The following is a 20,330-nucleotide window of genomic DNA, read 5'->3' on the forward strand; positions in this document are numbered from 1 at the left end:
AGCACAGAAAAACCCTGATGTTTCAGAAACTAAAATAACGAGAGAGCAGTAAGATCAGAAGTTTTCAGATTTTTTTTTTCTCCTAGCTCAGGTGTGATCCTTGTTTCTACACTGTCTGGTGGGTATTTCTGCTCTGTGTTAGGTGTTCAGTACATGTTTGTATAAGGCTTATAAAATGGTTTGTGGATGGGGTGATTACTTATTGAGAAGATTGTCCCTCCAAGGGCCACTCAGAAGTTTCACATGTGATGTAGTTAATTGGAATTTAAAAATGTTTTGTGCCTCTGAGCTAGCATCTGGCTGGATTTCACTCACTTCCTAAAGAAATGAGACAAAAATGGCTGCCTTTGATGCCAGCTACAATTCTGAACCATCTTGACAGAGTTCAGTATGGAAAACTTGAGTGAGATGAGCACACTGTCTGCTTAACACTTTGGTTTTAGATTTAAAGATAGGAGGTCTATTAGGTTAAATTAATTCAACTTCTGTAACCCTTCTTGGTTTTTCGTGACTGTGTAATCTATAAATGGTTCAGGAAGAGCTGCCTAACAGTAAAATAGAAACTCATGCATATATATTTCTTCTCTGTCTGAATAGATCTTTTAATGATCACATCTGATTCAGTGTAAAAGATTAAATAACTGAATGAAATATTAGAAGGGTAATTTCAGAATGATGATTTTTCTTTCAGTAGAGTTGCTTCTTAAATTAACTGATTTTTTTTTTCCCCTAAAATACAGTGCAATTTGGAACAAAATAGGTGATGAATGATTGTTTAAGAATTGTAATTAATTGTTGAGGAAAAGATTTAGAGCAGGTACTGAGTGTGCAGCTGCAGGTTTTTCCCTGGGTGGGGGATGTGGTGGGAGCACCAGAAAAGGGGCTGCACAGCAAAGGGCACAGGGACCTGTGGCACTGGCCAGGGGAATGGACACTAGTGCCAGCAGGAGCCAAGGACTCAGTAGGAAGAGCCCAGACTATTGGCAGCACAGACTGAGGGTATGAAAGCACAGGAATTCCTTTATTTGTGGTCCTTCCCCAGAGGCACCAGCTCGAGCTGGTCTTGTGTAACTGGGCCACAATTAAAATTGCTTTAGGGATCCAGGTGTCTGAGATTCTGCTATGGGAAACCCAGGGTCAATCTGGTGAGGGAGCCCTGTATGAATGTGGGGGCAGGGTGTGCAGGGAGCCAGGTGAGGCACCCATGGGGTTACAGGAGCCACCCACTTTAGAGGGGCTTTGGTTCCCCCTCAAGTGGTGGGACTGTGACTGCCAGCATGGCTCCTGGATGGTCAGACTGTAAAGTTTCCCTAACATTAATATCTGTTACCATTTTCTCATTCATGACCTAAGTGAGAATTGGGAAATGAGAAATGAGTATGGAAACTACTTTGTATAAAAATTCCACTGCAGAATGAGCTAGCATAAGTTCTGTCCCTTTTTCTTCCCACTGGAGGAAATAAACATTTACTTCAGTATAAATTTGTTAGTGACTAAAGCACTATGCTGCAGTGGCAAAAGCCCCAAGGGAATTTTACTTCTCTGTTCACTTTACCTCCAATTTTTCCTCCCTGTCATGGTCACCTATGCTTTTCTGGTTTGTTAGCAAAGCTAACATTTTTTTGACTTTTCTTGGCTACACAGAATCATTGAATGTTTTGGTTTGTAAGGGTCCTTAAAGATCATCTTGTACCAGGGATACCAGTCACTAGGTCAGGTTGTGCAGGGCCCCATTCAACCTGGCCCTGAATGCTGAAGGAGTAGGGCATCCACAACCCTTATAGCAACCCTTTCCAGTGCTTTGCCACCTTTGAGTAAAGCATTTCTAATCTAAACATGCCCTCTCTGATTGTAAAACCATTGCCCCTTGTCCTGCCTGTATAAAAAGGCCCTCTCCCTCCCTTTTCTAAGATCCTCTTAAGCACTGGAAGGTTGCTGTAATGTCTCTCCAAAGCCTTCTCTTCTCCAGGTTCAGCAGCCCCATCTCCCTCAGTCTGTCTTTGTAGGAGAGGTGCTTCAGCCCTCTGGTCATCTTTGTGCCCCTCCTCTGGATCCACTCTGAACAGGTCCATGTCTTGTTGAGGACCCCAGACCTGGAAAAAGCACTCCAAGTGGGGTGTCACAAAAGTGGACTAGAGGGCAGAATCATCTCCCTCTTCCTGCTGGCCACACTCCTGCATTTGCCTTTCTGAGCTGCAAATCCACACTGTCGGCTTGTGTCCAGCCTTGTCATCCCAGCACCCTAAAGTCAATGTGTTTATTTCGGCTCTTTCTACATCTGAGATTCTTAGGTTTATGCAGAGGTTTTCTTATTGTGAGTAATGAAAATGTAGCAGTGACTCAAAAATCCAGGAGACAAAAAGTTAAGCAGAATTGTAATAATTTTTCTTTTTCTATTCTAGTTCTGAGCTGCAAAGGCTGTGTGTATAAAAAGTTACTTTGGTTTCTGAGGGCTAACTTTAGGTGTATGGGATTTGGGGCATAATGTTCCTCTTCTTATAATAGCAATGTTAATTAATTTCAGTCTTGAAATATCTTATTAATAATAGCAATAAAATGGTATCTATCTTACTGATTAATTGTCTTTAATATGCCTGAAACTTTGACATCTACAGGTTTTAGTCATATCAGAGCAGACAGTGTAATATGTAACTTAATGTTCTTAATTTAGGTGGAAGAAGGAAGCAAAAATGTTCGCTTGGGCTCACTAATTGGTCTGCTGGTAGAGGAGGGTCAGGACTGGAAGCAAGTTGAAATACCAGCTGATGCTGGTAGTCCAGCTTCTGTGGCTCCACCAGCACCTGCACCTGCCTCAGCCCCTGCAGCTCCTTCAGTTTCAGCCCCTCCTAAACTGCAACACCAACCTGGGAAATTGCAGTAAGTTTCTATGTTTGTTATGAAATGGAACTCTTCATTAGATCAGTAGAACTGAACCAAGAGCTATTTTTTGTCCCTTTTTACCTAGTAGTAGGCTGGTTTTTGAGAGTGTTTCAGTATCAGTGAAGTGATAAACCTTGCAGGCCTAGTCTATTTCTTTGCTCATAAGCCCAGTAAGTCAATTCAAACAGCATAATGTTATTAGAATTAAAGATACTTGTATTCTGTCTTGCAATTAAATTATGAAGGATATGTAGCTTACAGCTGAAAAGAAGCTGTGCTAGTACAGGATGGACAATAGTGCTTTTGCATCAGATACCAGGTGTATCTATGACTTATTTTCTATTGATTTGAGGAGAAAAAATACAGCAATGGCACACTCCAGAGTCCTTACAAGCTCTTGCATTTTCGATGTTAGAAAAAAATTATTCTAATATTTTCATAACAGTGGAGTGCAAAAAACTTAAACCAGTTGGTTTATGTGCTCTTTGTTAGTTTGGTTTGGATCTGTTGGTATTCTAAGCATTGCCAACACCTTGGAGGGGTGTTTGGAGGGGTCAGCTCCAGGATGTTAGATAGCAATAATCCGTAATCACTTTGTGTCCCAGGATACTCCTTATTAGTGCTTATTTTTTTTCCCCCCTCCAAACCTCATTATCTTTTCTATCTGCTGGTTTGCTGTGTTCTGAATGCTGCCAGCATTTAGGCTTTTCTCATGCAAGTGGATGGCAGCTGAGGTCATTGCCCAGGCATTACCTGCAGCAGGAGGATGATCCGCAAAAGGATCCTTGAAAGGATTATGTCTTTCATTTTAGTACCAAAGAACAGAAGTGCTGTTTCACTGCAACTGTTAGAGATGCATCAGCATGTTTGGAACCAAATGATCATTTATGACATGGGGTTTTTTTTGGCAAGGGCTTAATGGATCATTCTTAAAATTCAATGAGGTGCAAATATAGTCTCCTTTGGGAAATAATGAATAGGGGATTTTTGTGGAAAGACTTGAAACCAAGTATTTATTCTTTTATGAGTGTGTGTTGCTTTGTATCTAAGAATTCTAAAACATTTTCTCTAGATGTTGGCTCTTCTCCTCATTTCAGAAAGCAAATCATATTAAGATGCCCTGGGTACTCTGTGCCAGTGTGCTGTGCTTTGTAATTGACCAGAGAGAAATGTAGTTTCTCATGATGTACATTAATGAGATAAGTTAATCTTGCTATTTAAATAATTTAAATTTTCCCCCTCTTTTCTTCAGGGTTCGCTTAAGTCCGGCAGCTCGCAACATTCTGGAGACACACGGACTAGATCCAAGCAATGTTACACCTACTGGGCCTCGAGGAATCTTCACTAAAGAGTATGTAGATAATTTGGTAGACCTACAACTTTTGATATTAGAGTAACCTCCATTAGATTAAAGTTTGCTTATTAAAAAAGCCATGTCTTTGTTCCATTTTTTGCTATGGATGGGTTTAGTTAAATTTGAAAAATCTGTTGAAAAGATAGGGAGAATGGCTTAGGCAGTATTTGGAGAAGGCCTTAATTAGAAAAAAAACAGAACACATATTTGTATTTTTTAAGTCTTATCTTAGTTGTGTGGTGCTGCTGTCACATTTCCTGCAGCTCAGCCCAATGGTGCCTGTTGCCTCCTAGGCACCACTATTAGCTACCACTGTGGAGCTCAAGAATTTTACTTCCCAAGATGCATACAGAGCCAAAATAAAATAGCAGCTTTCTGGTATTTTCTTCAACTTCTTTTCTTCAGGGAGTTCAGATCTTTTGCCTTTTTTCTTGTAGTTCTCTTCTGACATCTGTCAGGATTTAAATTTTTTTCTTATTTTCATTAGGCTGGGGAGAGCAATGAAGTGTAATAAGAAATTCCAGAATTTTGTTTCTCTCCTATTTTTCTTTTTCCTCTCCATGATTTAAAGAATGTTTGTTTATCAAGCTGTGGTTTGTTAAGATCTAGTAGGTTTTTTTTACCTTTTTAAATATAGCAATATCATGATTGGCACTCGCGTTTGAGTGAGAAAGTTGAGTGTAAAAAAATGTGGTAGATTCAGTGCATTTAGCCTTGAAATGATGCATTCTTTTCACATGAGTATGTATGTTATTGGAAGTGAGGTTTTTGGCAGAAATAAATATTTTTGATCTCAGTAGAATTATTTCTTTTGACAAGTACCATCATTCACTTACACAGACTTTGCTGGCTACTGTTATTTTAGTTCCATTCAGAGACAACCAGGACCAGGTCAGTGTAACTTGGAACTGGAGCCAGAAAAGTGGCAGACAGTTTTTCAAAGTTATTTTTTCCCTTATGACCTTTGGCTGAGTTGAGATGTAATAAGGAATTGAATAGATAGAATATGCTATATAACAGCAAATCATCAGAGAGAGTTCTTTCTTAATTATGTAAGTGTAATGGTAATTTATGGTGTGTAATGAGGCTATGGCAGGTGGAAACCCTCTAGGACTTTGAGCTAACAAATTAACGCTTCCTAGTTGTCATGGAGATCTAGCAAAGATTTTTCTGTAGTTATGAGAATTATTTAGCAAAATAATTTCTTTTTAAAACTGTTTTTTTCATACAGAAGATTTAACTATGAAATGTCAGTTTCAGATGAAGATGAAGAATTTCTGGGTTTTTTTAACCATTCTTTTGAAATGGGGTTAATCTTTCAGATGCCTACAGACTGTTAATATATTCAGTTTGAAATGAAATGTGCAGATTTTTAGAGAGAGCTGCTGCAGATATTCAGGAAATATTTCCTTTGCTGCACTTACCAGACTACAAGAAAGAAAGATAGTGAGTTACATAAGCAGGCAAGATTCTGTCCCCCAGCTTTCTATCTTTAAATTCAGTTCACTGTAAAACTTGCAACAGCACTTGGAACTTCCACTCTACTGGCATTCCCTGTCTTGACTTTGTCCCTTAGTAGGCCAATACTTTATTTTATTTATCTGTATGCTTTTATTTATATTTCTCTTGTGTGTCTGTTCAAGGTTGAATAACTGCTGGTTTTTTTCCTGCCTGTTTTGTTGTTGGTTTTGTGTGTGATTTTTTTTTTTTGAGGAGGGGCAGAGGTTTTTTATTTGTTATTTCTAAGTAATATCCTCTGAAATCACTTAATTTTCTTCAAAAATGTTCTTGAAATATCCTAGAAAATTGGTGTGCCAGTACAAAGTAACTAAAAAATTCTGTCAAATATTGTACCATGTTTCTACTCATCAGCTCAGACACTGGGAGGGCTTTATTAAAATTGATTGTTTCAGCTACTACTGCCCTTTCCCATTCTGTTTCATAATGGTCTAGGGATTCATAAATGCAGCCATGAAAGAGCTAGTTATTGAAAATCATGTTTTTCTGAGGCCCTGTTGCTCCCAACTGTTCTTAAGTCAGTGTGTCTTGGGATCTCTGAGCTGCTCAGGCATTTTCAGCTTGCAAAGAACTCACAGCACACCCATGGAGTGCTGTTTTTCTGGAGATGAAATTCATGTACATGTACTGAGTATGAACTGACCCTGGGATCTCTGCTGTGTGCAATTTGTTAGCTGCTGTATGGGAGGAATGAGTTCCTTCTGTAATGATAGTGCAGTAAATCTGAAGTTTCTGATGTGCTCTGAATCTCTGCTAACCATTTGCCTTCTTGCAGGAATCTATGAATTGAGTAAACAGGTGTAAACATGTGGAAAGGGAATATGAAATGTGTGAAAGGGGTTGGCTGCAATTTAGTAACAGTAACTGCCACCACAGGAAGCTTGTGTCAATCCATGCATCTCTTGTTGCACTGTTGGATCCTCAGTGATTCTTAGGTGTCTGTGTAACCTAACTTGTATCAAGAAAAGTATATTTTGAACACAAAATACTCTGTTTGCTTTCACCATTCTTTGGGTTTTGGCTAACATGATGTGAAAAGACTACACACTTCTGTAGTAGTGGTAAACTAAAGTGAACAGAGTTGCCAGAACGTGCATATTTCTAATAATAACAGTTTGGTAAGGCATATTTTTGTTTAATAAATGTTTACTAAACTATCATATCTTTTCTGCCAAGTAGGCTGCTCTTTGATGTTTGTTACCTCTCTCTCTGTTATTGACCCATGTTGATAGAAGTTTATAGAGTTGTTGGAAAGATGTGACTAACCCTTCCTTTTCCAGTTGTAATAAAATATCTGTTTACCTGACTTAAACTTGTTTAATTTTATGTGCTTGATGCCTCTTCTAACTCTGCAACACTGCAAGCCTGAATATAAGCAACCATGACAGTCATAACACTGCTGTACCTGTTTTTCTTAACCAGTTAAATAATTTGGCATTGATGGGGGCTCTATTGATATGTATGTATAACAAATACATATGACCTTGACTTTTATATATGTCTTTTGTACAAGTTAGTTTCAGAAAGTCTTGAGCGAATATTTTAATCTAAAAATAAGCTCAATTTTGGCAATATGTTTTCCAATTAACACACTAAAAACCACCAAAACCAGATGGTCTCTCCTATGACTGCCAAGTGCAAGCCCTTAACAAGTTTTTGGTAGCTTCTAAATGTTAACCAAAAAGCTTGCATTATGTCATGCAGTTAATTTAATGTCTCAAATTGTAACAGTAGGGAATGATTTTCATTCTATCAAATCTAATTTTTTTCCCTGATACAGTAGTTGTGTCAAATAATAAACACTTAATTTTAAAATAAATCTTGGCCAGCATGCTAATTTGGGAAAACAAGGAACAACTTTTAATTAGGAAAAAAATTATCTTGAGCTCATTTGCTTTTTTGTTTTCAATATTGTTTGTTGAAGCATTTATTGAAGGTAAGAATAAATTGAAGTAAGCCAGCAATGGTAAGAGGCATTCTGCAGAGGTTTTCAATTTTTAATTCTTGTTTCTGGAGTGCTACTTTTTAGGAATAATGGAAGAATGCATAATGTCCTGAGACTTTGTTCTTTATAGAAAGATTTAATAACAAACTCTTGGCTGTCACTCAAGAATAGTGTCTTAAGCAGAATTCTACTGAAATTAGATAGCTTTGTTTAGTATTTATGGCTTGTGTTTCAAAACCTTGGAAGTGTTGTAAGGAGTCTGATTTTTAATTTATTTTAATTTCCTCTGCCACTTTGTGGAATTGAACTTTTGTGTACATGCTGTGTCTTGGTGAATGATAGAGATTTGTCTAGGGTATGTTATACAGGCTTTTGTTAGCAGGTCTGAAGACTAAAGAGAGGAGATCTACAATTGACTTGCCTTGCAGCTGGCAGTGGTGGTGGAAATGCAGCTATTGCTGTTCAGCCTCATAGGTGCTGGTCTTTAGCTTGTTGCTTTATGAATGCACCTGGAGCAGACACAGTGTCATGGCTTGGAGATGGGAGTCTCTCCTCTCTGTCATACTGTGCCCACAGCCGGAAAATTTTCTGGTGGTAGCTGTATCAGTAAAAAATCCTCGCAGAACGCTTTGGCTTTGTTTCTCCAGTGTGGTGTTAGGAAGCATGGGCCTGTATAACATCTGTGCCTGACTCTGCAAATTTATGTCAGAAAGGTGCAGAGAAATGGGTGATAAATGTATTACTCAATTTTCTCTTAGCACTAAGTAATTACATTAAATTCAGATTATTACAAATACAACAGATGAAACAGATTTTACTTTAGACTTTGTAGCCTGAATAAATGTACTCTTTTATTTAGAATAATTGTTAGTGCAATTCAAAAATCCGTTTGCATGATGATTGTTATGCTTCTCTAACACAAATATTTTCTGTTACTGCATATTCAGGCCCTTTTATTCATGGAAGTTAATGAGAATTTACTAAAAAGATACCACAAAGGCAACACAAAATTAATATCATTTAATAATAATCATCTTCTTAATGCTTGGTTTGACAACAGAAATTTAAATGTACAGAAGTGGCTAATTAAATAGAATAAGTGATGAAATAGTAATACTTAGGTAATTGTTAAATAGCTTCTTTGTTGTATTTCACTGTGTTTAATCATCAGGGATGCGCTCAAACTTCTGCAAGAGAAGCAGAAAGGTAAACCCAGTGAATTGAAACCTGTGGTTTCTCCAGCTCCTGCTGCAGTGCCTTCTCCTTCACAAGCAACAGCAGTGACTTCTTATCCAAGGCCAGCAATTCCACCCGTTTCCACACCAGGACAGCCTGCTGCACCGGTAACATTTCTGCTAAAATTTCTATATTGCTACAGCTGAATAGTGCAATAGCAATAGCTGCTTCAGTAGCTCTGAGATTTCTAGATCTAGAGAGAGGCAGGAAACTAAGGCCACCCAGATGTCAAGCTCAGGGATGTGCAGTTTTTAGTACGTTTCAGTGATTCTAAGGCAATGTAATTAAAACTGTGAAATCTTAGAAATGATGGTCTGCATAATATTTTGTGTAGCTTGAAATTGAAGTGATGGAAAAATTTACATTGCAGGCCTTGGAGAAAATGATGATTAATTTTTACTGTACTTGATTTGTTTGCTTTCCTGCAAGATGTAAGTGTCCATTAATGAGTTGTCAAGAAGTGAAGAATGAAAAGGTTTCTTGAGGATTGCCTTCGAGAGTAATTGTGCAAACTCTAGAACTTAACTAAGTTTCTATGTTAAATTGAAATGTTAGAAATACCAGAAAATATTTTTTAAAGAATAAATGCCCTTGCTGAAATAGACAGTAGTAGCAGTAGTAGAAATTGAAAAGCTTTTGTGAAAAACATTTTCTGGTTCTAGAACTAAATTTGATGTATCTTTTTAGTCTGAAGTTTACAATGTAGCTACAATTCATAATATTCAGGAAATGCTGCCCTTTTTCCCTTTTGGTTTTTTTTTTTTTGCACTTTACAAAGAACCAAACAACTCAAAAGCTCAGACTTAGATCCATTACAGAATAAAACATTTTTATGATTGCACAGAACATACATATTGCAATTTATTGTGTGTTGAGTACTATTGAGTATGTACTAAGGGTTCACAGAATCCTTATATGTGCAAGGGATAGGTGCTAAAGATTAAGTATGTAGAATAATGTCTTACAGAATCCTTTATCTTCTTGCTTTCTATAGTCACTAATATTTTAAGAGATTTCTTGAAATTTAACCTGCTTCTAGGAAGAAGTTGGCCATTGAAACATTATTGGATATATCTGGAAGGAGAGGGAAGAATAACAGAAAAGATGCAGTAAAGCCCATCTTAAGGAGGGACCTAGAGAATTGAAAAAGCAGTAGCTTACCAAGGAACTGTTCTTTTTATAATTTAAATAGAGCAAAGCATAATTTGAGCAATATGCCAAGCCTGGAAGATAGAACAGTGCTTATATACTCTGGCTGAAAAGAAATGCCTCAATACTTGGATTATTTTCTTTTTAAACATGGTTAATTCTATACTGTAAAATGGAATTGTTCTGTAAAACCTGTTTTGTTGATCCCAGTTAATAGAAACAGACTAGAACACTCAATCATCTTTGTCATTAATTTCAGTAGTTGGATATCCCCTAGCTATCACTTTTGGGTAGCTAGGGGATAGTTGACGTGGGCAGGAGTCACTGATGATAATCCATAAATGCTGGAGTACTTTCAGTAAAGGGGAACTGTGTTTGCTGTCCTGATATTTAATATGCAGCATATGATTTCTTTCAGGGCACATTCACAGAAATCCCAGCTAGCAACATCCGAAGAGTTATTGCTAAGAGATTAACAGAGTCTAAAACCACCATACCTCATGCCTATGCTGCTGCTGACTGTGTCATTGATGCTGTTTTGAAGTTAAGAAAAGAATTGGCCAAAGGTTAGTGGTCTGATTTACTTTAATGTGTGGCAATACTAATGTGATATACTAATATTTAATTTTTCCTGTTTACCTAAGCTTCCCCAGGAGGTGTAGATTTTGTATAGGTAGACCACTATATATTCAGATAGGTTTTTTTCAGTATGTTGGACTCAAGCTGTAGTTCCTGGCAATTATTGAATTGGACAACTTGTCAGGGTACAGGAAGACAGAGGTGTTCCATTGCCAACTCACACATCACTCTGAAGTCTTCTTTCCCACAGTAACCTGGCTGCTTAAGCAGTAGTGATGCTCTGTTTGGTGATGGACACATGCACCTCTGAGCCTGGAAGTAAGTCTCTGACTTGGGTAAAATAATTTTAGGTCTAAGACACTTCAAGTTTTGATCTAAAGCTTCATGGTTGCTGTCATGGTTTGAAAGCTTATAGGTTCAAATGGTAGCTTTCCTAAGCTATGTGGGCTCTGCATTCAGAATAACACAGCAGAATAGTTTTAATTGACATTTTTATTGCTGTACTGATTGAGAAACTGAGGCCAGCTGTTCTGTGCTAGTGACTAGCCCATGCTCGTTTATCTGTTTGTGTGGTCTAAAATTAAATTTGACAGGTGTATTCAGATTTCCTAAATGATGATACAGGAGCTGCTTGTCCTCCCACTGGAGTTTTGAGTGACTAATTTTTAATGCAACAGTACCCAGGTCATTTTTTACCTGTTCCTTTTCCTAATGGTATCTTATTCACGAATGTCAAAGACATTTTCTGATGCTGATATTTTCTTTAAGCAGCAGCAGATCATAAGGAATGAACCAAAAAAGGATCTTAATTAGGAATACTCACTAGAATTTTTTCACACTTCTCCTTCTGTTGTTGATTCTTAATAAATATTTCCTTTTAAATGCAGAGGTGGAAAAGCCGCATGTCTTTGTGTGAAATTGAATTACAGAGCTTGTCCTAGTAGATTTTTATGTTTAGTCTGATGGAAATTGTGGGGTTTTCTACTATTATAAACTTCAGTGATGCAGGGTAAAATATTACCAGATGTGGATCATTGAACTGTATTGCTGCTCTGCTACTGGACAGTGACATTTTTGCCAAGGGTTAGGAATGTAGTATGTAAACAGCAACCAGTGTATATTTGATTATGAAGGTACAGGTTTGTCTGATGGGAAATTCTGTCAGTGCAGCATAGTAATTGAAAGTTCCATTATATTCTGTTGGAATGCTGTCTCTCTTCTTATACATAGATTACTAATCATGGCAAATGTTGCAGGCCAGTTATGTGGTAAGTGGATACTTGGTTCACTCCTCTAAATTTGTGATGACTTTAGAATGTTTCACTTCATATAATCATCTATAAATTATTTTTCCCTTGCAAAAATATTTCTAAAGTTATGTATAATACTTGCCATAAACCACATGTGAAAATTAGGCAATTTTGCTGCTTGATCAGTTTTGCTGACAGTAGTGATGGTGGTGGAAGGGTAATGTAGTTTTTTTTAACTGTGAGAATGATAAGTTTAATATTGTGTAAATGTCATGCATTTCAGGGTAATTTTATGGCCTAATCTGCTTTGTATCTATTATCCCTGCTTCTGATGCCATTCCTGATTTTAGTTACTAGTTTCAGTCTCCTGAAACTGTCCTGAGTGTCTTTGCATGAGATTTTTCTTGATGGATATGCCTGTTGTCCCAAGGGGGAAAAAAGTTTTCCTTCTTTTATTATTGGAGTTTGAAGATAAGTGACTTTCTCTTAATGTTTCAAAGAAATAAATCTGCTGAATCACTAGAATCTTGTCATCACACTAATACTGATAAAGCAAATCTTATGAACAATGATTGTTATCCTTTCTTAAATTTTTCTGTTTCCCTTTGCAGATGACATTAAAGTATCTGTAAATGATTTTATTATCAAGGCAACAGCTGTTACGCTGAAGGTAAGCAAATAATTGACTTAAAAAAATATATTTTAGTAGTAAACTGCTAAGGAGACAAGAAAAGTATTTTGTGAGTATGTGGAGATATGAGTGGGATCACAGTAAAGCTGGTAATTCTGTATTACTTTTTGTCAGGTTTTTTTTAGGTTTCCAGGTGAAATTCTCTCTGCTGTCTGTGCTGTGAACTATAAAAATGAGAACTTCTTAGTGAAGATCCACTTACTGCAGTTAACATCTGCAAATCACAGTAGTTGTTTTGTCAGCAGACTAAAGCCATTGCCAAGATCTTTCATTTAGTCTTAGTTACATCTTATTTCTTTTAGTTATAAGCAAACATCTATCTAAGTCTTACACAAACCTTGTTATTACCTCAGGTGTATTCTGACAGCACATTGAGTGATACCTTCTTTGAAATAAAAATTATTCTGGCAACCATTTTGCTCATTGCCAGGAATTCTCATTGCCTGGATTACCTCACAGTAATAGAAAAACAGTGGAAAGGATGTGAGAGCTGATTTTCTCATTTGTAAGGATAATTTGAACTATTTAGAATTTGAGAGAGGAATTTATGTTGAAGTTGGGGGAGCATTCCTATTCCTATGAATGTATGGGATTGAGAGAACACTGGACTAGAAAAGACTTAACAGATTTCTAGTTGAACATTTACTAAGTATTAATGTGTAATTTTAAGAAGTGTAGCCTCATGTATAATTTGGACAGAAGAGAGACAGGATTCTACACAGTTTCATAAGCAAGTGCCTGAGAGAAATTTGAGGCCTTATTTAGACTGGAAAAAAAATCTGTGCAAGTTAATACCAGAACCAAAAGGAGGAGCTAAATATTTGTGCTGTGCTTTTGTTAATGTGTACATAACAAGAAGCTTTTTTAGTGGCCTAATGAAACCTTTTATGAGGAAATAGTGACACCCAAAGTTTACCATGACCTGCTGTGAGTGTTGGATAACTTATCTCTGCACCAGAAAGCAAGTGAAAGGAGCAGGAGACAGAGAGCAAGAGGTTTTGTGTTTTGTCTTCTGAGGAGGCTGTTAGTTTTTGAGCTGAAAATACTATTGTGTTGATATGGAAGTAATCAATAAAATTCTTCTATCCTATTGCTTTGTTAGAAATCTATGCTAGCATTTGTTTGACTATTAAAATAATACATTAAAAAAAGACCCAACAGATTTAACTCAGTATATGAGGAAACAAGTTCATGATCTAGCTCACGTCTCATCTACTTTCTATCAGCATTTCAGGAAAAGATGTGGGCGACTGCTTTAAAAAAGAAAACCCACTTCCACGTGTGCCTCTCCCCCCTGAAACTGGGTGGTGTGAATACATCTTCAAGTTTAAATTCAAGGCAGTTTCATTGAATCTTTTCTGGGTACTCTTCAGAGAATATTTTGCTACTGTTTTATTTCTGAACAATGAAAAATGTGTTCTTCTAGCTCTAATGAGCTGACTGCAGCTGGTTTGACAGTTTATGACACACCTCAAGATACTGCTTGTATTGGTTCTTGAACTTGCTAAGTTTTTCCTTCACTTAGGATATCACAAGACCAGTTATGGCTTCTATGCTTCAGCTTGATCTTGACATTTGACAGCCAAGATTTTGTGAATGTACAAGTGGGCTCACCAGGTGACAGCCCTGTAGAACCATTCTTCTTTCTGGAACTAGGAGGGAGAAGGGTGCAGGAATGAAGTAGAACTTCCAGGCTGATATCCTCAAGTGGTTGAGCTTTGTAACAACAGCTCCTTATAGCAGCTGTCCTTTAAAAAGAAATCTTTCATTGAAGTGACAAATTCTGTCCCTGCACAACACCCCCTTGAGAGCATCTTACAACTTCGTAAACTGTGGGACTTCTAGAAGTTTGTTTAGCTTGCAAAGAAGAATACTATGTATTTTTTTCTTCTCACTTTTCTTCTTTTTATTTTTCCCCCACTATACATTCTGGTGTTGAAGAATAGGAACTTAGAGTACTGTCATACCACTTCTTCCTAGGAATGCAGTTACTTTAGATAGATAGTAGAGTCATTTTTGATATTGTGTCCCTCCCATATTTTTTCTGGAATACCTTCTTTTTTTCATTAAACTAAAAAAAACTAAATGAAATTATCAGTGACCATCTCAATTTTAACTTAGTCCACCCACAAAAAAAATCTGTTACATTTTAGGAAAACATCTGAGTAACAGTGAGTATACCTGCAGCATATTTTATTTGTTGAGAATCATGCTTGAGACACAAATGAAAAACAACACGCGGGTAGGATGTCTCCATTTCCATCTTTAAAATCCAGCATCCTGTGATTTATTTTGTGGGAGAAATTGTGCTGCTTTGAGGCTTTACATACTGGCCATCATAAGGTGGTATTGGTGAAGAAATTTATAGTAATGTGGGGTTTTTTTCCTAGCAAGGCCAAACAAACTTCTGTCTGTCCTGCCATTTTTAGTTTCTGGTGCATTCAGTTCATGCTTTTTGACAAAGTAAATATGAATAAAATCAGTGCATGCTAATTCACTTGGTGGATGCCTGTAGGTAGCTATGTGTCTTAAAGGAATTTCCTTTTTCTTAATAACCAATTGCACTGTTACTCTTCTAACAGCTGTCTCTTTTTTTGTCTGTCTGTGTTTTAGCAAATGCCAGATGTGAATGTAACGTGGGATGGGGAAGCCTGCAGGCGGCTGCAGTCCATTGACATCTCCATTGCCGTGGCAACGGACCGAGGGCTCATTACGCCAATCATAAAAGATGTTGCTGCCAAGGGAATAAAGGAAATTGCTGCCTCTGCAAAGGTGGGTCTGAAATGTGCAGCAGGCTGAGGAATGGAGCAGCTGTATGGTTTTCTGTAGCAGAAAATGTAGCATGACCCAGATACACATCAGTAATAACAAAGGCAGTGGAACTAAAGCAGTTTCAGCATTACTTACACTTCAAAATTCTTATTAATTTTGCAACTCCATTTTTCATCAACAATAATATCGTATTATTTAGTTGAATGGTGGCTAGACTGCTGAAAAATAAACCTGTACAGACTTTTGCAATTTAATATAATTGTGATTCTTTAATCCTCAAGAGAATGCTACTTAATGCTAGTTTCATTAGTATTTCCAGTCTTGGCGTTTGAGATTTTGGTTTTTTTGTGTTTTTTTCCCTTTCCCGGAAAATTTCTTGTGTCTGCATTTTCTCCTCTTTGCAGTTATATTATGGAACATATTTCTGTCTGCATTTTTTTTCAATATTCAGTTCAATTAAGGATGTAATATTAGACTCCTCAGACTAATGAGCAGTATTTTGCATAGACCAGGTGCCAGTCAGAGTGATATATGGCAGTTGTTGCCAGATAAAGGAGTGGTTTTTGGCAGGCAAAACTAGAATGAATGATGAAATGTCCCAAGACAGGCCATATTTTGTCATTTAATGAGTGCAAATCAAAGGCCTACAGTATCTGAGGAATGCAATGGAAGCAGATCCTAGGACATAAAAGTGTCCCCAAACTAGACAGTACTTTATTTCATAAATTCTTGCCTTTTGTGTGAAACTATAGAAGCCATAATAGTCTGTGTTGATGGAGGGGAACAGCCAAAAAGTTGTGGCAGAAGAAGATGGGTCATACCGCAAAACATTCATCATTGGGTGTTTTTAAGATTTTTTTTTTCCAGTCCATATTGCTTACCTTATGCTGAATGTGTTGTGAAAACAATTCCTTACACTAGTAGCCAATTGAGGAGGAAGGTCAGCTGAGATTGTTGAGGGGTTAGTGATAGAATGACAAGAAGAGAAGTGTTGTTCAGTGTTGTGCTTTCATTATGATGCCCAATACCTGTAAGAGTGTGCAGTATTGCCAACCTCTCTTACCACAGATCAATGTCCTGCAGTTTTCATGATGAAAATGCAGCTTCTGTTACGTTCAATGGAGCCGTGATAGTGAGCATTCCCCTTGCCTTTCAAGTGGAATGTGTGTGACATAGGTGTCCACACCAACATAATTTTGCTTTTCAGCTTCTTCACAGAATTACTGAAATAAACACGTCCCTGATGTGCACACACTGGAATTGCAGATGCTTCTCTGTCAGTCTCCCTGTAGTTTGGCAGGCACTTTCTTTGTGAAATTGCTTATATATCCCCTTGTGCCGCATGTTAATGTTGACTTCTTTCCAGGTCATATGCATCCTGCCACTGGATTGTCATCATTCAAATAATGCAATTGCACAAACATATCATGCTTTCCTGTTGTGTGAATCCTGTTCCCATGGCTGTCTTCACTAATTATTCAGAGATGAGAAAAAGCCTAAACTAAAGCTTAGTGTATTCTTGTAACTTTGATGTGCTTATTATGAATTTTAAAATTTTGTACAGCTCTGTGATCTTATCTTGGAACATAGTATGAACTTCTTGGGCTGTATTTGAAAATTTCTTCTGTTGAATTTTAAAGAAAAATATCACAAATGAAATGGAGATCATAGAAGGAGTGGCCTTAAAGGCAGCCTCCAAAAGGTAGTTTATCTGGGAGAAATATATTCATCCAATCTGGTAGAAAGTTCTGAAATGGTACCTGTCAGTTTCTTTAAACAAATACGTTAGGAATACTGGGAATTTATCTCATCAGTATTTTGCTAGACAATCTAAAACCACCAGGGAGAATGGTGGTTTATTGTAAAAACTGGAACAATATTTGTAAGGTGAGAGAGCAGCTTTTATTGAGCAGCAATATTGGTAGGAAAATGAAGTTTTGTGTCCTAGTCTCTATGCCAAATCATTTCAGATACAACAACAGTGTTACTGAGGTGCTTCCCTAAATCCAAAAGCAAGTGACTTTTGCTTACTTAATGTCTGTATGGTACTTAAAATATCTTACTGAAATAAAAAAATTAGTCTATTACAACACTCTAATTTCTTTCTTTTCTCTGCCTGTTTTCTTTCATTTTCTTTAGGCTCTAGCAAAGAAGGCCAGAGATGGAAAACTGTTACCAGAAGAGTACCAGGGAGGATCTTTTAGGTAAAACTCTCGCAGCATTTAATACATGCACCATGGGTTCAGAACTGTTTTATCCTCAGCTATTCCACTGTCTTTTAATGCATTGCTTTTGAAATCTTGCTCTGTTTAGGATGAGATTCCTTGTGATGATTCTGAGGGTCAAACCTAGACTGAGTGTCTTGTATCGGGGGAAACAATTACCCTGCTACAGGTTTATTTAATCTGTACTTGGCACTGGTGAGGCCACACTTTGAGTCCTGTGTTTAGTTTTGGTTCATCCCCACAAGAAAGACACTGAGGTCCTGGAGTATGTCCAGAGTAGGGCAGTGGAGGTGGTGAAGGGTCTGGAGCACAAGTCTTGTGAGGAACAGCTGAAGGAACTGGGATTGTTAAGTCAAGAGAGACCATATCACTCTTCACCCTTTCTGCCTAAAAGGAGTGTAGTTGTAGTGAGGTGTGGGTTGGCCTCTTTTCCCAGGTAGTAAGAGGATGAGAGGAAGTGGCCTCAAGTTGCACCAGGGAATGTTAAGATTGGATATTAGGAAAAAATTCTTCATGAAATTGATTGTCAAGCATTGTAACAGGTTGTCCAGGGAAGTGGTTGAGTCACCATCCCTGGAAATGTTCAAAAAGCAGGTGGATGTGACACTTCAGGACCTGGTGTATGGTAACAAGGCAGTGGTGCCATTAGATGGTTGGATTGTACTGTTTAATCCTTTTCCCACTCTTTGCTGTAACTATACCCAGAAAGGAGGAGATGGTGGGCCAGCTTCTCCATAGACAACTTGTCACAAAAGAATCCAAGCCTTTCCTAATATACCACTTGACAGGTGGTGACATGGACAGAAATGTTTTAATCTGATACCTGAGTGATACCTAGATGCCCAAATTTTATTGCTTAGTGGATACCAGCAGCCATTGTAGCTTGCAGTTGTGAAGTTCAGTCTAAATTGGAACAGGGACAGGCAGAATATATTTAAAGACATTGCTTGCTGGCTTACTTTTTGGCTTCACTGCGCAGTGCAAGAATACATTGCTGTAAAGAAATGGGACTTTTTAAAAGGTGCATAATTTTTAATTGCAAAATTCCAAACCCTTAAGAGTCTGAATGTGCTCTACTGAAAACAGTTCAGATCTATTTTTAACTTAACGGGTTTTGCCTTGGAGGGAATTTAAATCATAGTAGTTCTTGTATATAGATTATTTCTTGGAGGGAATATGTAATTGCTGATATTACTGAAACTCTTTTTCTCTTTTATTCAGTATCTCCAATCTGGGCATGTTTGGTATCAGTGATTTCACAGCAGTCATAAACCCTCCTCAGGCCTGCATCCTCGCTGTGGGCCGAGCAAGACCAGAGCTCAAGATTGTGGAAGATGAAGAAGGGAATGAGAAACTTGAGCAGCATCAACTCATGACAGTGACTCTCTCCAGTGATGGTCGAGTGGTGGATGATGAACTGGCTTCAAAGTTTCTGGAGACCTTGAAAGCCAATATAGAGAATCCAATGCGACTGGCCTTAAATTAAACTCAGGGAAGATTGCTTCCTGTTTTGACAACATAGCTAACTATTATTTACTTAGGGTTGTTTTTCTGTATAGAGGAGTAAATAGCTGAAGATGGACAGTTAAAAATATTTAATTTATGAATTAATGTGAAACACTCATGATTTTAGTCTTCTGTAACAACCAGTTTTCATACTGTAAAGCTAAAAGACTTTGAAGTTAACATACCCCATTTCTTTAAACACATAGTACCAATGGCACATGTTTGCATAGGAGTCAATCTCATCTGTAAAAAAACCTCAATAAAACTTCATGAAATATAAAAGGGAATAATAGAATAATTTGGGTTGGAAGGAACTTGTAAAGATTGTCTAGTCCAGCTTCTACAATGACCAGGGATGTCTTCTGAGCCCCACCCACTCTGACCTTGAATGTTTCCAGAGATGGGTGATCTTCTGCCTCTCTGGGCAACCTGTACTGTCTTTTACCACCCTCACTGTGGAAATCTTCCTTGTATCTAGTTTGAATCTACCTGCTTTCAGTTTAAAGCTATCACCCCTTCTCCTATTGCAACAGGCCCTGCTAAAAATTTGTTCCAGTCTTTCTTAAAAGCCTACTTAAAGAATTGAAAAATCCAGAACCTAATTGTGCAAGCAGTGTTCTCGTAGAGGTCCCAGTATGAAAGGTGAAATTTTGCACACTGAATAGTTGCTGATTAATGCTGTTCTTTGCATGGATAGAATGTAGATGTAAGTAGGAAGTGTTTCATCATCAGTGTATATCGAAATGTAACTCGGAGGCTCAAGTGCAGTGGCCTGAACGTTAACAGAATTAGATTGGTATCTTTCTTACATATAAATATGGAACCACATATTGCATGTAAATGTTATGAAATAACTGTTTACAGGACCTCATGAGAATATAAATTGTCAATAGAATTATGGGAGTTTGTCTTATTCTGGGGTTTGTGCAATTGCTTTTTCCTAATGATTTGTAGGAATTAATTATGGCAGCAGCTCAACGAGTAAACAGCTACTTGCAAGACAGCCTTTACTTTAAACTGAGGTGAGAGTTTTTGGTAAATGAGTTTTCTTCTTTATCTTCTTCTGTCATAAATTTCACAAACTATGAGTTTGACTGGAGAGATTTTTGATTACCAGATATAGTTTACTGTGCAGGAATGGACATTAGCCATTCTGTACTTTTGAGAGTTTTTTACTGATAAACCATGGTAAAGATTGGTTCCTGAGGATTAATTTGCGATTTGA

The 20,330-nt window shown here is 37.5% G+C and overlaps 1 protein-coding gene across 4 annotated transcripts in view; it reads left to right on the plus strand.

The window, feature by feature from the left end:
- Positions 1 to 20,000, plus strand: part of PDHX (pyruvate dehydrogenase complex component X) — a 92,944-nt gene extending 72,944 nt beyond the window's left edge. For all 4 annotated transcript variants that reach the window (XM_050975753.1, XM_050975752.1, XM_009102161.4 and 1 more), the window contains 8 exons: positions 2,672 to 2,877; positions 4,133 to 4,231; positions 8,869 to 9,040; positions 10,501 to 10,648; positions 12,523 to 12,581; positions 15,216 to 15,374; positions 17,514 to 17,578; positions 18,821 to 20,000. In XM_050975753.1, coding sequence (XP_050831710.1) covers positions 2,672 to 2,877; positions 4,133 to 4,231; positions 8,869 to 9,040; positions 10,501 to 10,648; positions 12,523 to 12,581; positions 15,216 to 15,374; positions 17,514 to 17,578; positions 18,821 to 19,085 — 1,173 coding nt within the window. In that variant the 3' untranslated portion in view covers positions 19,086 to 20,000. The remainder of the gene's footprint in view (positions 1 to 2,671; positions 2,878 to 4,132; positions 4,232 to 8,868; positions 9,041 to 10,500; positions 10,649 to 12,522; positions 12,582 to 15,215; positions 15,375 to 17,513; positions 17,579 to 18,820) is intronic.
- The last annotated feature ends 330 nt before the right edge of the window (positions 20,001 to 20,330 follow it).

The sequence above is a fragment of the Serinus canaria genome, chromosome 5, assembly GCF_022539315.1.
Source record: "Serinus canaria isolate serCan28SL12 chromosome 5, serCan2020, whole genome shotgun sequence".
Lineage (NCBI taxonomy): Eukaryota > Metazoa > Chordata > Aves > Passeriformes > Fringillidae > Serinus > Serinus canaria.